Here is a 20,474-nt window from a genome sequence, read left to right on the forward strand (position 1 = left end):
TTCCTGCAGAGGCAGCAGTGGCATTTATGTTTTCTTGAAGGAACTGCCTCAAACAATTTGGAGTGTTAGCCATTATTTGAATTATTAGTAGGTAAAAATAACATCTGAAGGTGTCACTCCTACTTTAAGTCCCTTATATTATGCAATATTTATTACTATCACATGAAATGTAAACAAATTATAAGAATAAAGTTTGTGCGCGTGATTTGTCATGAACACTGGTATGACCAACCATAGCTTTTGGTACATACAATGCTGAAAAGAGCAGTAAGTATGAAAACAAAAGTGTCTTTGCTGAAAAAAGCAAAAATATGCTCATTGTAGAAAAAGAGTAATTATAGTAACTTAGCCCAAGCAAGCAGAGAAAAACTACAATAACTTCCAGGCTAGATCAAGCCTTTGTTTCCCTTTTACCTCACTCCCAAATATAATTTTTCTGCACATATTTAATGCTCTGACAGAGAGCAGACTGAATTATGTGGCACTTTTATATCACTTCTAACAAAAAACTGTGATATGTTTGGGGGGTGGGGGACAGGATGATGGGTAGGTCGCTAACACATGAAACTGTGACATGGGTAAATACTGCAACAGGCAATTTAATAGAAAATAAATGTCTATTTTGTAATAAATACAGTGAATGCAAATAGCCCTGCCGCTCTGCAGAGCAACCATTCCACTCCACAAATCCCTTTGATGTTACAGCTTACTTCCTTTCCTGGAAATGCTCTGGTTTACACTGCAGTTCTGACAATGCTCATCATTCACTTCCACTAAATGAATGTTATGTAAAGCAGAGAAATCAATCAGAGGTGCAGACTGGATAGACAGACTGTTGTAAGGGCTCCTTGCCTTTGGGATTATATTCTTGAATAATGTAATTGCAAAAAAGTGCAATTACACATCTGTAAAAATACCAGATTATTTACTAGAATCCTAGGAAAGGAACAACTCTTTGATCGTTTGAGTTTTCACATTGCAGAGTCTTCACAGGGTTAAGTAGGAATGTAATGCTGTGGGGATGCTGTTAAATTGCCTCTTTGTTTACAAGTCACTTTGGTTAATGGCATGAAGAGACTCCATTTGCTTTCACAAAAAAACGGAAAGATAAAAAGACAACAAAAACCTATTTGTCTAACAACATCTCCCCGAACAGTAGTAAAGATTGTACTAGATTATTAAATAATAGATGAAAACCAAACATTTTTAAAATGTACATCACAATGGGTGGGAAAAAAGTCATACTAGGCAACATCTTTTATTGCTTTATTTGAGGCTCATATGAATTGTGCCTTTAAACCCTAAGGACTCCAAGCAGCAAGTGATCTCAAGTTCCAGGTTGTCACAGGTATACCCAAAGGTCTTAGATTTCATCATCGCATTTTAATTTGTTCACCTCAAACTAACCTCTAAAATTTGTATCTGAGCTCAGTTATCAAAACTGCCATCAGAAGTAACGTGGCAGCTTTACAGTGAGAGAGGGAGTGACTTCGTAAGAAGAAAGATAACTGTCTGTAGACAGTATTATTTATTTGCTCATCATTAATGGCCCAGTGAGCATTTTGTAAAACACAGTGGAAGGAATTTCCTCTGCCTCAAGGACTAAAATGAAAAAAAATAAATATACTAGATTCACTAGATGATTCAGGCGTTGGTTGTATTTTAGAGCATGGCTTGGTCTGCTTCTTCCTTTCTTTCCCTTTTTTACATAGGTGCATGACCTTATATTTACCTATATTAGCATTCATAGACAGAACAGGAAGAGCATCCCTTCTTACTGCATAATGCTTACCACTGTTTTCCAGGAAAAGCTACTTAAGTCCATTTCTTGGGCTGTCTCCAGTCTCCCTTACATATGACTCCGAATTTTCAAATACAGGCACACACCACACAGACAGGAGTCCATCTCATACATTTGCTTTCATTGAGAACATACGCTAATGAGAACATGCAATAATTAAAACAGCGTATATAAATTGAAATACCACCAAAAAACCTCCAGTTCTGCTCCTTCTTTCCTACTTTAAATACAGCTGACGAGTGTGACCTATTTCAGCGTGCTTAAATAAATTGTAGGCATCACTGATTTTTAGTTTTTCCCTTTCACAGGGCTAAGGAAAGGCTGCAATTCCCCATAGCCTTCAGACCTCACCTTGCCAACTGCTTTCAAACCCCATACGTTGGCTGTGTTGGATCCCAAGCAATCGATGTTTGCTGTGTTGGTCCAGTAGAGTGTTGAAGGGAATACAAAAGGACCAAGATTCTCAGTGCATCTGCTATCGTGTGCAGTCAGCCTTAAATGTGGCCCTCACCCAACTCTCCAACTCCATCACATACACAATTACATTACAGAGTGTTCTGTAGAGTCGGTTACACATTGTGATACTTATTTATAAAAGTCAGAATTGATTTTGCCTCTCTCTCCCGCCCTCTCTCCACCTGTAGGCAGCAGAGCTCTCTGGAAGGGGTGCGGGAGATTAAGACATTAAACCAGGAAGATCTGCAGTTCATTAAGCTGAGCTACAACTAAGCCTTAATGAGTAGTCTCAAGGATATTATCTAGCCCATAACTAAAGCTATTTATATGTTCAAAAGCATATATGGTTTTCTTTGCTTATACTATATTAATAATTGTTTTGTTAGCGGAGAAGAGTCTAGAATAAACTGAAACCTCTGTAACACATCTTTAAATTATCATCTTCTTTGACTTGTGGTGATGATTTTTAGGAGAATTTGGCCACATGGGGTTTAATGAACCACTTTCCAGTACATCTCACAAACGTTCAGTCTCTTTGTACTTCAACACCTGCTTCTCCAAGCAGCATAGTCAGCTTTGCTTTTTTGGACCTGTTGTAATAACTTTTCTAGTTGTTAAAGCTGCTTTTTTTATGAGGACCATAAAAGACTACAAAACAGCTATAAAATAGGCCTCTGCAAAGGACTCTTCACAGTAAAAAAACAGCCACTAAGTTTTCAAATACAGCTGGTACTATTTCACGTGTTACCTGAAAAGAAGTGCAGCTACAAATTAGAAAAGTAAAATTCTGACCTAGTTTGTTTCTAGAGAATATTTCTACAGCCTTCGATAGGATCAGTGTTTCTCCTTAGTAGTTTTTAATGTAGGAAAGTCCTTTGTTTGCAGGGATAATGTGTTTACCCTAACATCTTGCTTACCTGAAGAATCATGATATATTTAGCTGTTCTTGGTTCACCATGAGAAAACAGGATACATGAGTTAAGCCTGACTACACCATTACATTTGATAACTTTATCTTTTGTACTAGAAGATACTAAAAGTACTGAGGTGGAAGTACACCCTCCTACCCACTCAAGATTGCTTCCATATTCTGCAGGAATTACCTGATCTCTTACAAGCCAGCTTGGCACTTCTGCATGTTACGTCATTAGTGTATCACTGTATAATACTGAAATTCACCACATTTTGGCTGTATGGTTATTTCATAGAATCATAGAATGGTTTGGGTTGGAAGGGACCTTAAAGCTCATCTAGTTCCAACCCCCTTGCCATGGGCAGGGACTAGACCAGGTTGCTCAAAGTCCCATCCAGCCTGGCCTGGAACACTGCCAGGGATGGAGCATCCACAGTTTCTCTGGGCAACCTGTGCCAGTGCCTCACCACCCTCACCGTAAAAATTTCTTCCTTATATCTAGTCTGATTCTACCCTCTCTTAGATTAAAGCCATTCCCCCTTGTCCTGTCACTACAGGCCCTTGTAAGAAGTCCCTCTCCAGCTCTGCTGTTGGCCCCTTTAGGTACTGAAGGCTGCTATAAGGTCTCCCTGGAGCCTTCTCTCCTCCAGGCTGAACAGCCCCAACTCTCTCATAGGGGAGGTGCTCCAGGCCTCTGATCATCTTTGTGACCCTCCTCTGGACTCACTCCAATATGTCCATGCTCTTCTTATTTTGGGGAGCCCAGAGCTGAACACAGGTGGGCTCTCACAAGGGTGGAGCAGAAGGGCAGAACCACCTCCCTCGACCTGCTGGCCATGCTTCTTGTGACGCAGCTCAGGGTACAGTTGGCTTTCTGGGCTGCAAGCACACATTGCCAGCTCATGTTGAGATTCTTGTCAATGAACACTCCCAAGTCCTTCTCCTCAGAGCTAATCTCAGTCCATTCTCTGCCCAGCCTGTATTTGCACTTGGGATTGCCCCTACCCAGGTGCTGGACCTTGCACTTGGCCTTATAGGATTTCATGAGGTTCAGGTAGACCTACTTCTCAAGCCTGCCAAGGTCCTTCTGGATAGCATCCCTTCCCTCCAGCATGGGAGCTGCACCACACAGCTTGGTGTCATCAGCAGCCTTGCTCAGGGTGTGTAGAGAAATAAAGGCAGGTTAATTAATATTGATAACATACAGCTGTGGGCTGGCTTCAGGGGTGGTGGGTTGGCCAATGTAGATAAGGTGCAGCTGTGGCTGGTTCTGTTAAGTGGTTGAGAGCCAATGAAGAGAGAGCAGCCGAGGAAGAGAGAGCGTGCCCTGGATGAGGAGAGACAAGGAGAAGGCAGCAGAGGGACTAGTATGAAGAGTATGTTGGTATGTGATGGTAAAAGACCTTGCTGCAGCTGGCTAGTTTGGAGAGTGCTGTGATAAGGGTGCACTCCTTTCCACTGCCCATGTTGCCAACAAAGACATTAAAGAAAAGTTGTCTGCTGCTTTAATTAAATAGTAATTAAGATGAAGGAATTTTTTTCATATGCTGTTTTAATATTCACTTCTGATGTGATTCTTCATCTTTGGGAAACAAGCCATTTTGTGTCAGTATGACTTTATTGTGTGGACAGTTCTAAATCATCAGGTCTCTTATGATCATAGATTTCTGTAATTCTTTTTCCTTGGTTACGTGTTGTACTGACTTCATTAGTTTTGGTCAGCATAACACTGATCAGATCTCTAATGCTCTTTGGACTTCAACATGACATACAGCGGGACAGGCAACAGAAAAGATTTCTCTTGGTTTCTTTCTCCTGAGACAGCTTCCTTGCCTCATGACAGAATAATTAGGAATGGGGAGATGGCAGAACTCGAAAGAATTTGGGGAATGCTGAATTTCTTTCATCTCTTGTCTTTTGGTGTTATAAAGACATTCTCAGTCTGTACTAGTGGTGTATTGTCCCTTGCTCTCACTTGCTGGTTTTATCTATGCTGACATCCAGGTCAAACTGCCAGCTCAAATCCTGTTGTCTTTCCTCACCTTCTTATTTCTTGTCTTTCCCCCAAAGGTCTCTGCTGCTCTGCTCTGCAGGCTTGCTCTTCCAAAACCTTTCCTCTGATATTTGCAATGGGTTTGTAATTTTTCTCCTTCAGCTCACCTGGTTTGCCATATAGCATTAGGTATCCAGTATAAACCAGTTGCCAAGACTCCTTCTGTGGTCAATGGAGAGAGATAATTACCTCCAGAGGCTGATTCTTCCTGTCCAAAGATAAGGGCGGAATTAATTTGCCTAAATGTAGGTGCTTCTACCAGTAAAGGTGCCCTCAGATATCCAAAGGTGCGTCTGCAGTAGCATATAATTTGTGTCAGAAGAGCACTTTTGAGGCAAATTTTCTGGTTGCCTCCATGCACCACACTGTGATTTGGTTCACATTTCAGAGTGCATGAACTGGATTCCTTTCAGATGAAACTAAAAAGAAAGTTTATCTCTAGGAAGCTGATCTCTAGGAGTGCACTTAATTCTCTCCACCCCTGAACCCCTGAGCTCAGTCCACAAGACTGAGTTAAAACCAGTCTGAATTCCTTCTGATCCAATCCATGTCCATATCTAAATCAGCAACATCAGTGGACTGCAGAGTGAAGCACTTGGTGCTGATGACCCAGCATCCACAGCCACTAGGTCTTTTCAGGGGCCGTAGGCTGCCTGCCTGTGAATAGCTTGTAGTGCATTAAGTGGGCTCTTGCTGTGTACCATCAGGTTTAAATTTAAGTGAAAACAGCTTACAAGCTGGGAGAATGCTCAGTGTGTAAATGAAGGTAACTGAGAGATTCACTTGAAAAGTGACCTCCTGATCTGAGCCAAAGCACTACTGTAGACACATACTAATAGCCCAACACATCTCCGTGAACATGGCACAGAACCTGTGAAAACCAGTGCCCTTCTGGAGTGGGAGCCATAGGCCTTTGGGAGATGCTGTAGAGCCTAGTGTGTCACTAAGAGCATATGGTTAGGTCCCCAGACCAACTGGAAGATAGGAAAGATCAATTTTTCTGTATAGGTGCCTCTCCCTTCAATGGAGAGGAATCCTACACAATTAGCTGTGTAATTTCTAGGTGGCTGAAGTCATATGAGATGAAGCCCATTCTTGTCAGAAATTAACTGCCTAAGTCTAAGAGAATGACTTAAACGGCAGAAATTACCATAGGAGACTTTAGGCGTTTATGTATTTTTTAAAAAATCTTACATAAGCATCTTATGCTCCTGCCTCCTGCAAGGCACCACCACTGTGTTGCTTATCTGCTGCCCAAGGCCATCTGCAGTTCATAGGATGGGCACCCCCGAGCCTGTCGTCTGTTAAGGACCACGTACGTACTCTGAGCACATCTAACAGACTGACAGCACGAAATGCAGTGCAAGCTAGCTGTCACAGCTGCTGCCATTCAAACCATGGCTGGAGAGTGACTCCCTTTTGTGTCTGTCCTACGTGTGTGCGAGAAGTTTGGGCAGCACCCCACAAAGGATGAATTGCAAAACCGCTGGTTTAATGCTCTGTTTTCCTGTCACTGTCCCCCTACACGCAAATTACTTGAAAAGCATTATTCTGCTAGCTGAAGAGCTCTGCAGATCTACACGTCTCAGGCACACAAAAAGAAGGGAGGAGTAAGCATTTGCAAGTCTACAGTGCACTTTGGTTTTCTCTGTCTCGTATACTCCCTTTTGCTCAAGCTGTTATATTGAGGACCATCTTGAATCTAATGGATTCACAATAAAAACCCAAACAGGCCCATATGTGCTGTCCCCAAACTGAAGCAGCACATTGGTAAATACCCATTCTGAAATGCCTCTCACAGTAATGTACAAATTTCCTGCCTTGCGAGAGTCACAGTTTAGAATAGGTTTGCAGTGTTTTCAAAAGGCATTAAGGCTATAACTGTCAGTAACTACTTTCTATATTCTCTTAAAAAATGTTTCAAGAGATTGTCTGAGGGCTTTGTCAGTACAAGAAACTTTACCTGTCCAAGTGCTTTAAACTGACAGATTGCTAACACAAATCCATTCAACTCAAATCTTAATTAAAATAATACACTAAAAAATAATTATAATAAAAAGATAGTACCTTGTTAAATAAGAAAAGCCACGTTCCTAACACTTTTTACTTCTAAAAGTGTGGAGGAGTATCCGGTGAGATTCCTGGAGTGTCTCTGATGCTGGTATCTAGCTCTAGTGGTGGTAACAGGGAACTGGGGCATAAACAGTCTCTGAAGTCCTAAAAGCAGACCTACAAAGAAAATCTGTAGAAGAGCAGGAGGTTGAGTCAGGGCTTCTGGGAAGTATTCTGAGCTTTCTTTCACTCTGTTTAAACCAGCTGAAGAATATTTTTTCCACGTATGTTTAAAATTGTCAATAACTGATAGCAGAGGACTCTGAGTATAATGAACTATTTCTGCCGGGTCAAAATACTTGGCAAAAAGGGAGTATTTAAGTTAGCTCAGCAGTAATTATTATATTGACTTTTGGCTACAATATTAAGCTCCGCTGCTTAACTGAGTGACTTTTTAAAAATTATTTTTAAAATTTGCAATACACTTCAGGCCTATAAGCAGTTTAGATTTTATATAGCAGAGGTAACAAATTTGGTGAATTTTAAAATCTTGTGCTATTCCCACAATCTACCTGCTTGAAGCAAAACCAAAGGGAACCTTTGTTGACTGGTTTCAAAGTTTCTAAAATTAAGAAGTTGCTCTTGATTTTAAGACAGTTTCTAAGACATGCATAGTTGATTTGCCACGACTTGTCTCTTAGCTCAATCATCCTAGCTAGTAATAAAGATCGTTGAAATTGTGTAAGGATGGACTTTCTAAACCTGCACTTTAATGATGAGGTACAGTTATTGCTGAGTAATGAAGAAGCAGTGGCCAGTGGAAAATGCTGGTGGAGCCACAGCTGTATTTCTCACAGGATGCTTTTGTTGCATCACTTCACTCTCATTCAGTCAGTGACAACTGCTCCAACTCCCTGTTTGTGCATTTATTCCACAACTGCCACAGCTATTCATCTGCAATTCATTCATAACTAATCTGTAAGTCCCCAGCCCCTTTTCCTTCTGGTCTGTCTATAAGACTTCCCAAATGGACGCATGTGATTAATGTACTTGTAAGCAGACAGGTTATACACAGTACATTTTACAAGGTTTTTAGTCCTCAAAAAGCATTAACGTGCACAGCTCATGCAGCAGATATGTGTTGATGTTACTTTTGCCATTGGTGTTAATTTGGCCATTTTACTGTTCCTTCTGTCTTCTTTCCTATAATTAAAGCTTTCCTATCAAGGCTTCTTTCAAATTATATTAAAAACTGTTTAGGAGAGAAATACTGTTTCCCTTTAGCTTTTACAGATTCTAGTCCATTGGAGAGCTTACGGGGGAATAGGCAGAGCCCTGGGACACAGGGGATGTGGCACCTTTCCCAAGATGTCCCTGCAGCCTGCCCTGGGACATTCAGCATGCCATCATCACTGGGTTTTGGTTCTTCCTCTCGTTCCCAAAGTGTCCTACCTGTGTGTGGAATAAGCTGCTTCTCTATTGTTTCTGCGGTTGGCTGACTCCAGTTCTAGTCCTTGCTGGAAGACAAGTTACTCTGAACAGCGCCGATACTGCTAGCATTGCATCCACTATGGCAGAAGTAGCATCATTCCAAAACCCACAACTTGAAAGCTGGCCTGAGGGAGTCTAGATGAATACCCTGCCAAGTAAACCTCCTGTGCAGGACAGCAGTAGACATGCATAAAACAGACTATGCTGTAATCCATGGCTACTTGTTTCCCCTCTTTTATTGAGGGCAGCACAAACGTAGTCATGTCTGTCCTCCTTGCAGGAGTGTGTGTGTGCTGTGTACCTGGTTGCTAAGATGGTCCAAGCAGCCAGCACTATGTACCGCTGAAGAGGACGCTGATGGTACTGCAGTGGTGTTTGTTAGAAGGCAGCTGGGGTTGATGATGCCTTCTTTCAAGTAGGATCTGTCTGCAGAGCAGGAAAAGATTTTTTTACCCACTGGAGCACCTGTCTAGAAGCATTTAAAGTCCCATTGCAAGAGGTAACGTGCGTGTTTAGTACAGAAGATAAGGTGGGGAGGCAAGGCAAGGGAGAAGGCATGGAGATGGGTAAGGAGGAGAGGGATGATTTTCAAAAGGTACTTTGATCCTTCAGTCATTTGTTATAAAGTCCTTGTAGATGAGTCTTGCTTTTACTAAGTAGATGAACGGATTTGAGAGACAGTAGCTGGAAGAGGAGATTGAATGTTGTAAGAGCTGATCTAGATGAGATACCATCTTAATTCCCTGAAATTTTGCTGCAGACTGAAGGATCACTCTTCTTTTGGAGGAGCTGTTTATTTTTTAATTTGTTTGTGGTTTTGTTTAGAATGGCCACAGTGCACAAAACTGGAAGATATCAGTCCTTCTGGGTTTATGGAAGCCACATTTATGCTGAAGGGAAGCATAACAGTTTGGTTGTTGTTGTTATGTTTCAACAAAAGCCTTGGAGGCTGTAATTCAACTAATTCACATTTTTAAAACACTAATACTGAATTGGGCTTATTTTCAGCTTGGCACCTGTCTTTACAGATGCCTGAAAACTTGTTTCTCGGGTCTATTCCAGAAATGCCATAGGGATGTTTTTAGAGCTGGTGAATTGGCCTGTCCTGTTGCGTGGAGTCCAGTACCAACCACCACTGGTTAGTTTGGTGGCTGTGGGCAGTCACTGGACTCTGTGACTCCATTTTCCCACCTTGAAATCGGGGGTGGTGATTTTTATTTCCTTTGTAAAGTGCTTTGAGATCTGCTTTATACCACAGCAAACATTACTAATAGTAGTCATAGATATTACTCTTTTAAAGCCATAGGAAACTATCTGTGAATCTGACTTAGTCCCCTACAACCAGTGGAGGTCCCTAAAATCATTCGGAATTAGTAGCTGGGAGAGGGTGGCAGTCGTTCAGACATGCCCACACTCCAGAGATGCGACTGCAAGCTTACAGAGGTATGTCCAAGCTCACGCTGAGCTCTGGCACTGCTAAGGGGGCACCCGTGGTGGCGTGGAGCTCAGCATGTGCTGTTGGCTGCACCCAAGTAGCTGGGCAGGTGCTGGGGTGACGAGCCCACCCTGGGCTGGGTGCTGCTGCAGTGGCATTGCTGCCAGTATCTCCCCTAGTTAATTTAAAGCTACCTCAACGATGTCTGCACAAGCTGCAGTTAGGCTGTGACTGCAGTATAAAAATACATCCTACAGGAGACCACAGGCAGGCAGAGCTTCAGAGAAGCATCTTAGTTACATTTGCAATCTAGCAGGGGCTGCTGGCATGATTTCAAATTTACCGTACCTTTGGCTTATCATTCTTCATACTCTGCAAATACAGCTCTGCTCTAAAAGTAAGGGAAGGTTTTGTTTATCCTCGTCACCTGTCGTGAATGGTGTTCTAGACTAGGGCATGCTTAAAATAGGAATTTAAATGCCTCAACTTTCATTTCAGTTGCCAGTTTATGCTTACATAACTCTCATCTACCTTTTCTCCCATCCAAAACGTGGAGGAAGTTTTAGCATGGTGACAATAATGCTGAGAAGTAGGTAGCATCCTTCCAGTTTTAGAGAGAGAGAGAAATCGAGGCAGAGAAAAAGTTCTCTGCCATGGACTCAACAGGGAGTCAAGGTGGGAGAGGGCACTGGCTCTGTGCATTTATTTTTCCCCTGGAGAAACAGTGGTGTTTGGACCACATGGACTGTATCAGTTATTCAGTAACTCATCAACTACTAATTGCATGCTAATCCATTTTTTTTTGACAGGTCCCCTATTTTGTACACCTTATACTAATGTTTATGGAAGAAGTCTTAAGTACACTTTAAAATGACACAGCAAATTAATAATAAACTAAAAAATTCAGTACTGTATGGAACAAGCATCCTCCTAGGATGTATCAGATAAATAAAACATGGGTTAGGAGTGTCTCTGAATGATGGTATTGTAGGAAAGGCATCTCAAAAAAATAGAGGACTAATGATCACATCTTCTGGTTTATTTTCTGGTTTATAGTCTTCCTTTCTTAATATATGTTAAATATTTGGCTCCAAATTCAAATGCTTATGGGAAAGGTATAAGTAGAAAAGATCTGGTTTTAAGTCTCATTAGCTGTGCTAAGTATCCATTCATCTGGCATAATATTCTCCCAGAAAACAGTTTGTGCCAGTTCAACGCTATTTGATGGCTGATTCCTCAAAGATTTATTCAGAGTATAGATAGGAGCCACATGATTCATTCAGCTTGTGCATATCTATTTTATCTCGATGGAAGGATTATATATGGAGAGATAAAGGTTTGTTAAACAAAGTGTCATTAATCACTCTGTCCGGAAATGTAGACTTTGCAGGAGCATGCTGTAATTTGCATCACTTTTGCTATGCCTTGCCAGTACTGCTGGTGAGAAATAACAAACCTGTATTTATGAAAAGGACAGGTTTAAGATGAAAATAATTCTATCTGAAAACTGTGAGAATGGTACAGAATCCTGTCGCCTGCACTCATTCAACGGGAGAACACTGTATTTGTAATAAATTCCTTTTGCTCTGGATGAGTTCTGCATTTTCAATGAGGTTAACTTGGCAACATTCTAGTTGATTTTAATAAAAATAGCTGCTTTGAGGACAGGGAGCTGAGGTTGCCAAATTTACAGCTGCCTTGCACAATTACTCTTACACCTCCTTCAGGGCTACTTAGAACCAGTAAGCAAATTAAGTGTATCGATTGCAATTTTGTTGGACTAACCCTTTTTTCTTAAGGAATAAACTTGATTCCTTTCAGTATGTGTCTGCTGAGAGTGATCTCTTTTCTTTTCAGCCATAACACAAAGACAACATCATGGCTGGATCCACGACTTGCGAAAAAGGCTAAACCTCCAGAAGAGTGCAAAGAAAATGGTAGGTTATTAAGTTTTCGTTGCTGCTCAGAGGGGATTTGCCTTTGTGTGTGTGTGTGTGTGTCTCAGTTCTTACAAAAATCAGGCATTTGGGGGAACGATGAAAGGTGTTTAATTGCTGCTTTGGTTAGAAGCCATAAGTGATACCAGTTCTCAGTGTGCCATGTGTTTCTGCTTTTTATTCCCCTTTCTGATGCTATCCAAAGCTGAGGATCACAAGTGTGTTTTCTGCCTGTTGTGTGTGTGACTCCGGGACTGACCCTCTCCCTCATCTCCTACAGAGAACTTTGGTCGGCAGAACAGAATCCCTTTTCAGATTCTGAGCTTTTAATCTACAGGCGATTCAATGCATAAGGGAAACTAGCAGCACCGTGGGAATATGAATATTGTTTGATTTGTTTTTAAAGGTACAGTGCTATGCTATTTAGTAGCCAATTTAAACAAAATAGTGCCTGATAAAACAGGGTGTGGGAGGGAGGAAAGAGATCAGTGTCTGTCAGAGTTCAAGGCTGGATTGGGGGGGTACTGCATTGTTAATGGCTTGAAATTTAAAAGCTTAAATACTGTTGAGGATGCTTAAAGGAGCTGTAGTTGTTGTGCAGGAGAGACGACTATGTTGACAGATTCAGAGATATGAAATAATACAGATCATATCAAAGTATCTTATACGCATTCAATATAACGTCTGTTTTTTTCTCTGGTAAAGTTTCAGGAATCAAAATGATTTAATATAGCCAAAGTAAAAAGGCATTGTAATAGATCTTTTTCTGAGGAGGGTTTTTTCCAGTGTTTTATAGTTCAGTGTCAGTTCAATTAGCCAGTTAAGTAATGATTTCTAAAGACTGCTACTCATTTTATTATTGTGAGATACAGAGGATTAAATGCATGCATGCTATGTGCATTAATTCAAAGCATTTGTAAATACTTAAAATATATTAATAGTTTTTCATGTACTGTATCTGATTTATTTCAAATTTTCCAAAATACATTCATCTGGTTAATGTACAAACTATTAACCGAAAGAAAACTCAGTGCCGTTTGGGGCTGATAAAGAGGTCACTGAGGAGTTGCTGGCTCTATGAAATGCAGGGTCAATGGTTTGGTAGAGAATTTTCCTGGGTTTTTTGTAAATGGCTACATTTTGAAAGACTGCTGTATTCCAAATATCCCTTCCTTATTTCGGCAGTAATTCTGACGTTCTCTTCTGACATCAGAAATTACATGTCTGAATGACTTTGTGATGCTTATTCTAGCACTGACAACACTAGCTCCCGGAGTAAATTCTACAGTGAATACAACAGAAGTGTGTTGCTGAAACAAAACAAGGGCACAGGAGTTTTGCATTCTAAATATCTCACATTACTTCTACGAAGCTATGTCTTTGCCTGTTCCTTAAGGAATACTAGTGGAAAAAGCAGAAGAAAAATACACCGATATCTGTGGAGTAACATATCACAGAGTTACTTGGAATAAATATGTGTTGCTTTTTTTTTCTTTTTTCTTTTTCTGTTAGCTGTTGTATACAGAAATCACAGCAAGCACTGAAATATTAAAAAAAAAAATACCAAAGTATCTGAAAAAAATTCGGATTGGTGGATTCAAGAAACAGCATTATTTTGTAGTTATTTGACTGCTGGATTATTGAATTACTATAGTATGCTGGGTCATGTTCTTCTTTTAAGCGTTGCTCAGCTCATTAATGCAAAGTACTTGAAGCATAAAAGACTTTAGGGAGAGATTTTCTATTCTTACAGAGATTGTTCTTGCAACATCCTCTCTTTTCCTAAGGATCTTCGATTGCTCAAAAGTGTGGTTTGGGTTTTTTTTAATCCAATACTTGCAGAAGAAAATGTTCTTAAAAATCAGTAATATGCCTTCAAATGATTGTACCTTGTCATTGAGGTCCAACACCAGGGACTTTGTTACAGCACATGGGGATCTGGAATTTATTTTTTTTTAGATTTAATGTCAGATCGAGGATTAATTTCGCATGTGTTTCAGCTATGGCTTGGTAGATGGTTTTTAATGCCAAATATTTTTTTTCTGTTGCACTTTATGATTTATTCTGGTACATTTTACTCGGAGATGCAAAATTTTAGAAAGACATCAGTGTTTAGATAGGAAATGATACTTACCTTGCTTCTTTATCGCTATCAGCATAACTTGTATTTTTCATTGACATTCATTTTGTCACATCTGAAACTTGCATTGATTCTCTGAGATACATTATGATGTCTTTATCACCTATCAGATTCTGCTATCAGGTTTTCATTCTGAAGAACCCAACTTTTGTGTTCTCCTTTCAGTGCAAATCCTGCCAAATCAGTCTTCTTCATTCTGCCACCAGCATGCAGTTTCCACACCAGACAATGTCCAAGCAGCGTACAATATTTGAGTCCTGATGTTCTGGGCTAGTGATGTTGAGGGCCCCCTCCACTCCAGGCACTTCCTCTCTTCCACTTTCAGCTCTTCAATACTCCTTTGCCAAATAAGATTTCTTCATTTTCTCTGGCTTCTGTATCTGCAGATCCCAGCGCTTGCTCATTTCTCTTTGCAAAATCCAAACCAACCTTGCAGCACATCCCTCCTCTTGAAAACTTTTCACATGCCTTTGCCAAAGGATTGAAAAGCTCTACCAAGTCAAGCTTTCCTTGCCTCCGTGCTGTTGACTCTTTCTATTTTCCTGTAATGACACCCACTGCTCTGAACCCCTTTGCGGGTCAGGAGGTTTTAAGAGCTGATATTTATTTCTGCTCTGTCATGGAACTTCTGTGCGAGTTTCAGCAAATTACTTTGACTTTTCCTCTGTCAGATCTACTTAGATGGCAGGTCTTTGAAGCAAGAATTGCCTTTTACTCTCTGTTTGTATAGTGCATATCTGAGTTTCATAATAGCAGTAAGTAAAATAGATGGCAATTTTTCAGTAAGAGCTAGAATTTTTTATGGATTTCCAGAAAATCTTGACTTTGTTAAAAATAATTGTATTTTCTTTCCTGAAAATATGAATTAAATATTTGGGGTTTCTGAATTAGAATACATCTTTTAAATTATTCCTTTTCTTTTTCTTTCCCCCCCCCCCCCCCCCATCAAAATTGATTAACCAATCTTTATCAGTAGAGTACAACAGAAGTTATACTTCTGCCCCCTTTGTTTCTCTGAGCTAGATTCCCTGGTTCCTACATTCTCTGTAAAGTCATATTACATAGCAGACTCACAGGATTTGCATGATTGCAGGTACATTGTGTGAATGGTCTATGAACAGAGTCTGTTCTTCGGGAGAGAATACGGAAAAGAATGACAAGTCCCATCAGGCAGTACAAAATGTAGTTTAATATTGAAAGGCAGTTCAGCCTTAATGACATGAAATAGCTCAGGCTTTAGAAAGTTCATTTTTGGTTACGAAACGTAGTAATTAGATTTTTCAAATTTTTTAATTCACTTTAGGGAACTTTCCATTCTGGAGAAAAGTGAGCATTTACTTCTTTATCCAATTTGGAGATTAAACAGCTGTTGAAATTTCCTGGGATTAGATATGTCAAATTTCACTTATTTCATTAATACAAATTTCACTTATTTCATTACTAACCCATCCCAATCAGTAGTCTCCATCACTCTTAACCCTCCATTTCTTTTTATGTCAGCCTCCTTTCTCCTATCTCTTCGTTTCCAAATACAAGTAGGCTTAAGGCTATAAATAAAGCTTTGATTTCACCTAGCATTCATCTCGTCATCTGTCTTTCCATCTCCTCTACACCCACCAACTTGACTGCAAAATGTAGATGTTTATTTCGGGTGAGCTGAGTTGCCTTTAAACCTCATTGACTGTGAATGTCAGCTCAAGTTTGACAGTTAGAGGGCACAGATATCTGGTTCACATGTAAACACCTGTATGTAGACAGAATACTACATTTAAGTGTCTTCATCTTGAACTGAGCCCCACTGTCCTGTCACTTCTTGTTGGGTTATCCTTTCTGCCATTCCTGTAGTCACAGGCGATACCTTTTGGTGAGCTCACTGCCACGCACAGCTTCAGTGCTCTTCTTCATGCCATTGACACACACATCTACCCTTGTCCTCTTCGTCTTTCTCTCCTGACTGACCCCTTGTTTCACGCTACATATGATGCCTCCCATTGGACATCTCCCATCCCGAGTCCTCCAAGCAAATTCCCTTTTGCTAATAGCAGTACTTTCCACCTCCAGAGATCCTTGCCCTGCCATTCCATGGCATACGGGACTTCTGCCTTTTACTTTTTCACCCAGACAGCAGAGCTCCCTCTCAGGGCTTTGCTTGGCACGTGCCATGTGTCATAGCACATGCAGTGTGCGCATGCAGTCACAAAGTCAGGAACTGAGCTCCCTTCTTTCAGAACTCTATCATCATCTTCATCAATCATCTCTAAACATTTCAGAATCTCTGAACGTCTGGAAAAAAAAAAAAGCTGTAGTTTTATTGCTATAACTGAATTTTTAAACATGTATATTTATATATTTGATTCTTGCCAGAAAAAACAAACAAACAAACAAAAAAGCAAAACAGAAGATAAATGTTAAATTCAGAATCATAAGGGCAATTACTGATTAGGCTAGCTGTAATCTCAAGGGTGTAACTATCCCAGCAAACCAATAACTTTCACGGGAGTAAATAGGCCCACTTTTCCTTACTGTTTTTCTGAAACTTCATGTAGAGTATTTGTAGCTGGATACATCTCTTGTGAGACACAGCAGCACCTTTGTTCACTGTGTTTTCAGTTTGGAAACCTCTTTAAGTGGTGCTGAGACTTAAGAAAAAAATATTCTCAAACCATTTTGCTTTACATTTTATGAGCGCTTTAATGCTGAAAAATGCTTCTTTCTCAAAACCTCACCATTTAACATACAGTCCCTCTTCATGTTCCTAGTCTAAGCTACCGCCTCACCATTTTTACATGCTCCTATACTAACTCTAGAAAGGACTGGAGCCCGGCAATTAGTCTGCAGTCTGGACTATTTTGCTTGTTTCCAGTAGATATTCCCCCTCCCTAAACCATCTAACTGGTAGAAGTTAGACTTCCAACGGCAGAGGAATGTTTATATAGGTGCCTCTACTTTCGTATTTCCACAAATGTAAACAGGAATCCAAGCCAACCTTTTGCTCAGATTTTACCAGACTTTGTTAAAATTAGTAACTTTTCATAATACCTTTCATTTGTCTGACTGTTGGCATGAAAGAAATAAAATGTAGGACTGTCTTTCTCATCTTGCTAACATTTAATACATTTTGAATTTCTTATTAAGAGTTCAAACCACATAATGAACCATTGCATATAACCACTTTAACTTCAGCTTCCAGCAAATAAATCCTACACAAAGAAAGATTCTGTAGATTTATGAGGTAATATTATTATTATTAAGCATGAAATTCAACCCACTCTACTGCGTAAAAACAAGATCTAAAATTAATTGTTCTTTTTTGTATTTGCTAAATGATACTTTTCTTCTTCCTTTGAGAAGATTGTTTATGCGGAATAAAAACAAATAATGAAAAGAAAGAATAAATAATTGGCATTGTCATTAATTTCCATAATCCCTGTTTCATGATGAGCATCTTAAAAATCTGTTTGTGTTTGAAGTGGTTTTGGTTTATTTATATTTTTATTATTATTATTTAAAATTTTTATTTCTAAAATTTTTTTCTCTCACTTCTAAAGATGCAACTGAACATATAAATTGATAAAAATATGGTCTCAAAACTGGACCACTTGATTTCTTGTTTTAATTCATACTGAATACCTATCAATATTATTTTTTCCTCAAAAGAATAGATGTGACTCAGACTGCTTTATGACATGAGCAGTTTTTTCAGTACTTTTAGCCACACTTTTATTTACAGAGATTTTTTGAGCATTTCTGTCATGATCAAACTGTGGAATGCCTTTCTGTATACACCTTCCTTTCAGCAAATGCGAGCTGCTCTATAGTTAAACATATGCATAACTCTATCCAACGTTGCAACTTAAGGTAAATCACAAACAGAATAAGGAAAAAAAATTCATTATTTACCTGATTCTTCACTATGCTGCAGTAAGACATGTTAACCCTTCATATTTCTGTTCTGTAGATGCATTTGGGCATAGGCATGCTGGTTTGATGGGTAAAGCATTACTTCCCAATTCCTTTACAGGCATTTTCCTGGAAACCAAGCAGTGAACTTGTATCTTATATGGATACCGTTTATGAGTGTCAATGCCCACTAGTGGCAACTGGTAGCATATAAAATAGGTTTACATTTGATTCAAGTAGTAGTAGCCTAGAGTTTGAAACCAAATCTTTCAGCAGTCTAGGGTACAAAGGAGTGTGCGGCTTTCTGGCTGATTGGGTTAATTTTTGTCAGAGATTTACATGTGAAACTTGGATGGAGTAGTGCCGTACAGGGATAGAGGAGGACATGGAATGATGAGGAAGAGCCCTACGCTGTTGAGTGGACAAAGCACTTACAGGACATCTTGCAACTCAACATCTAACCCCTGTTTCTGCTGAATGAACGGATCCCAACATGAACTGGGAAAGAAGGCTGGCTTTTGGGTTGTGTCTAGTGCTGTGTGACCCCGAGCACTGTGTCTCTCAACATGGTATTCTGTTCATCGCTTCATACAAATTTTTCTCTCAGTGGCCTGGAAATTATATTTTTTTCTTCCCTTTTCAAGTTGTCTGCAAACCAGATCGGCTTGTGCAGGTCAGACAAGTACCTGCTGAGCTCAGGGTATAACATTATCTGATGCAGGGGCAATGTGTTTATCTTTGAGATACCTGTGTCTCAGCTAAATTTAGTTGAAAAGTAACAACAAGTTCAAATTTTAACAGAGGGAAAGGATGAAGAGACGGGCAGTATGAACCCATAAAATTTATTTCCCTGGGAAACCAAAGCAGAGCAGTAAGAGATATCATCTTCAGAAAAGTAGGCTTTTTCTTGATCAAAACATGTACTCCTAGAGTTATACAAGTCATGATTGATATCTAATGCTAAGTGGTAGTTACACTGTGTGTTAAAAGGTACCATTTGTTCCACTATAGTCAAGGGTCTACTAGCATTACTATTTTAAACCTTGTTTCCAGGGAACTATATTTGCTGTTGGAAATACATTGAGGAGAATTTCTTTTTTAGATTTTGTATCAGCATAGCTTAATTCTTTCTTAATTCTTTTCTTCAAATGCTGGAATGTTGTTGGTTATTAAATAGGTCACCATATAAAATAATGCTTCTGTATAGGGACCTGACTATATACAAAGAGACCTTTGCTTATTTTATTAGCCTTTCATATGGGCATTTTTTCAGGAAAGCTGTCTTGGAGAATTTTAGCTTAATGTTAATTTATGACATATGACTAAGTCATAGTTAAATAAAGGCCACAGAAGTGTCTGACTGTAATACAGATTTCAATCCATGGTCCATAGCAGCAATGCAAGACGTAAAAATTTCACTAGCCTATGTTATCTTCCATTATTCCTGTTGGCCTCAGTTAATAATAAACAGCTGCCAACCACATTGAAAAAACTTTGTCTATCCACCTGTCCATCTCACATGAAATTTCAGAAATACTTAAAGTGGGTTTTATTCTTCTTCACTGAAGCCATTTGGAGGCTGGACTGTAAATGCTAGTTAATATTTTCCATGAAAAATACAGAACCATTATGTGTCTATGGATGTGCTAAGTGATTTCAAATGGGAGAGGAAGCATCAGGCACAATCACGATGGATAGGGATAGCCAAGGAGGTGCTCTCTCTGTGAAGGGAAAAGCAAAGAATTCCCTGTTGTAGCTGATGCGGGGACCTACCAGGTACTTGCTGCAGCATCTGATATGTGGTGATCCAGTGCCTGAAAGGGAATCCAGATCCCGTGTTGGGAATTTGTTTGTGGCTGGGGAATTCAGTACAAATCGACAAGGCAGAAAGCTGTGCAGTGAAGAGGGAGATAGCTGAGAACTGAAAAGAGGGAAGGTTAATCAGCATGCTTGCATCTTGAATCTTGATGCTCTCCAGAGCTTAGCAAAATATCCAAGGCTCTGAAGTAGCACATCCATCTAAGAGCCAGACTCTGGCCTCCTCTGCATCCTCTCTTGAGGACATGGCTTACACTGTTTCTGAAATAGCATGTGGGGACCTATTTCTTTTATTTTAAAACACAACAACTTTCTCTGTTACAGCCTGGAAAAGATACTATCCTGCAAGTGAGAAAAACATGTTGAGTAAGCTCCTCTGCCAGGTGGGGTGCAGAATATAATGTAGATTAATCAGTCCAGAGAGAAAATATGAGCGCAATGTAGAGCATGGTATTGTCCCTAGACATTTTAAACCATC

General features: G+C 39.8%; 1 protein-coding gene across 10 annotated transcripts in view; it reads left to right on the forward strand.

Annotated features, from left to right (window-relative positions):
* MAGI2 (membrane associated guanylate kinase, WW and PDZ domain containing 2) overlaps window positions 1-20,474 on the forward strand; it is a 754,276-nt gene that overhangs the window by 507,070 nt on the left and 226,732 nt on the right. For all 10 annotated transcript variants that reach the window (XM_040595989.1, XM_040595988.1, XM_040595990.1 and 7 more), the window contains one exon: window positions 12,059-12,138. In XM_040595989.1, the coding sequence (XP_040451923.1) occupies window positions 12,059-12,138 (80 nt within the window). The remainder of the gene's footprint in view (window positions 1-12,058; window positions 12,139-20,474) is intronic.

This window comes from Falco naumanni, chromosome 5, assembly GCF_017639655.2.
Source record: "Falco naumanni isolate bFalNau1 chromosome 5, bFalNau1.pat, whole genome shotgun sequence".
NCBI lineage: Eukaryota > Metazoa > Chordata > Aves > Falconiformes > Falconidae > Falco > Falco naumanni.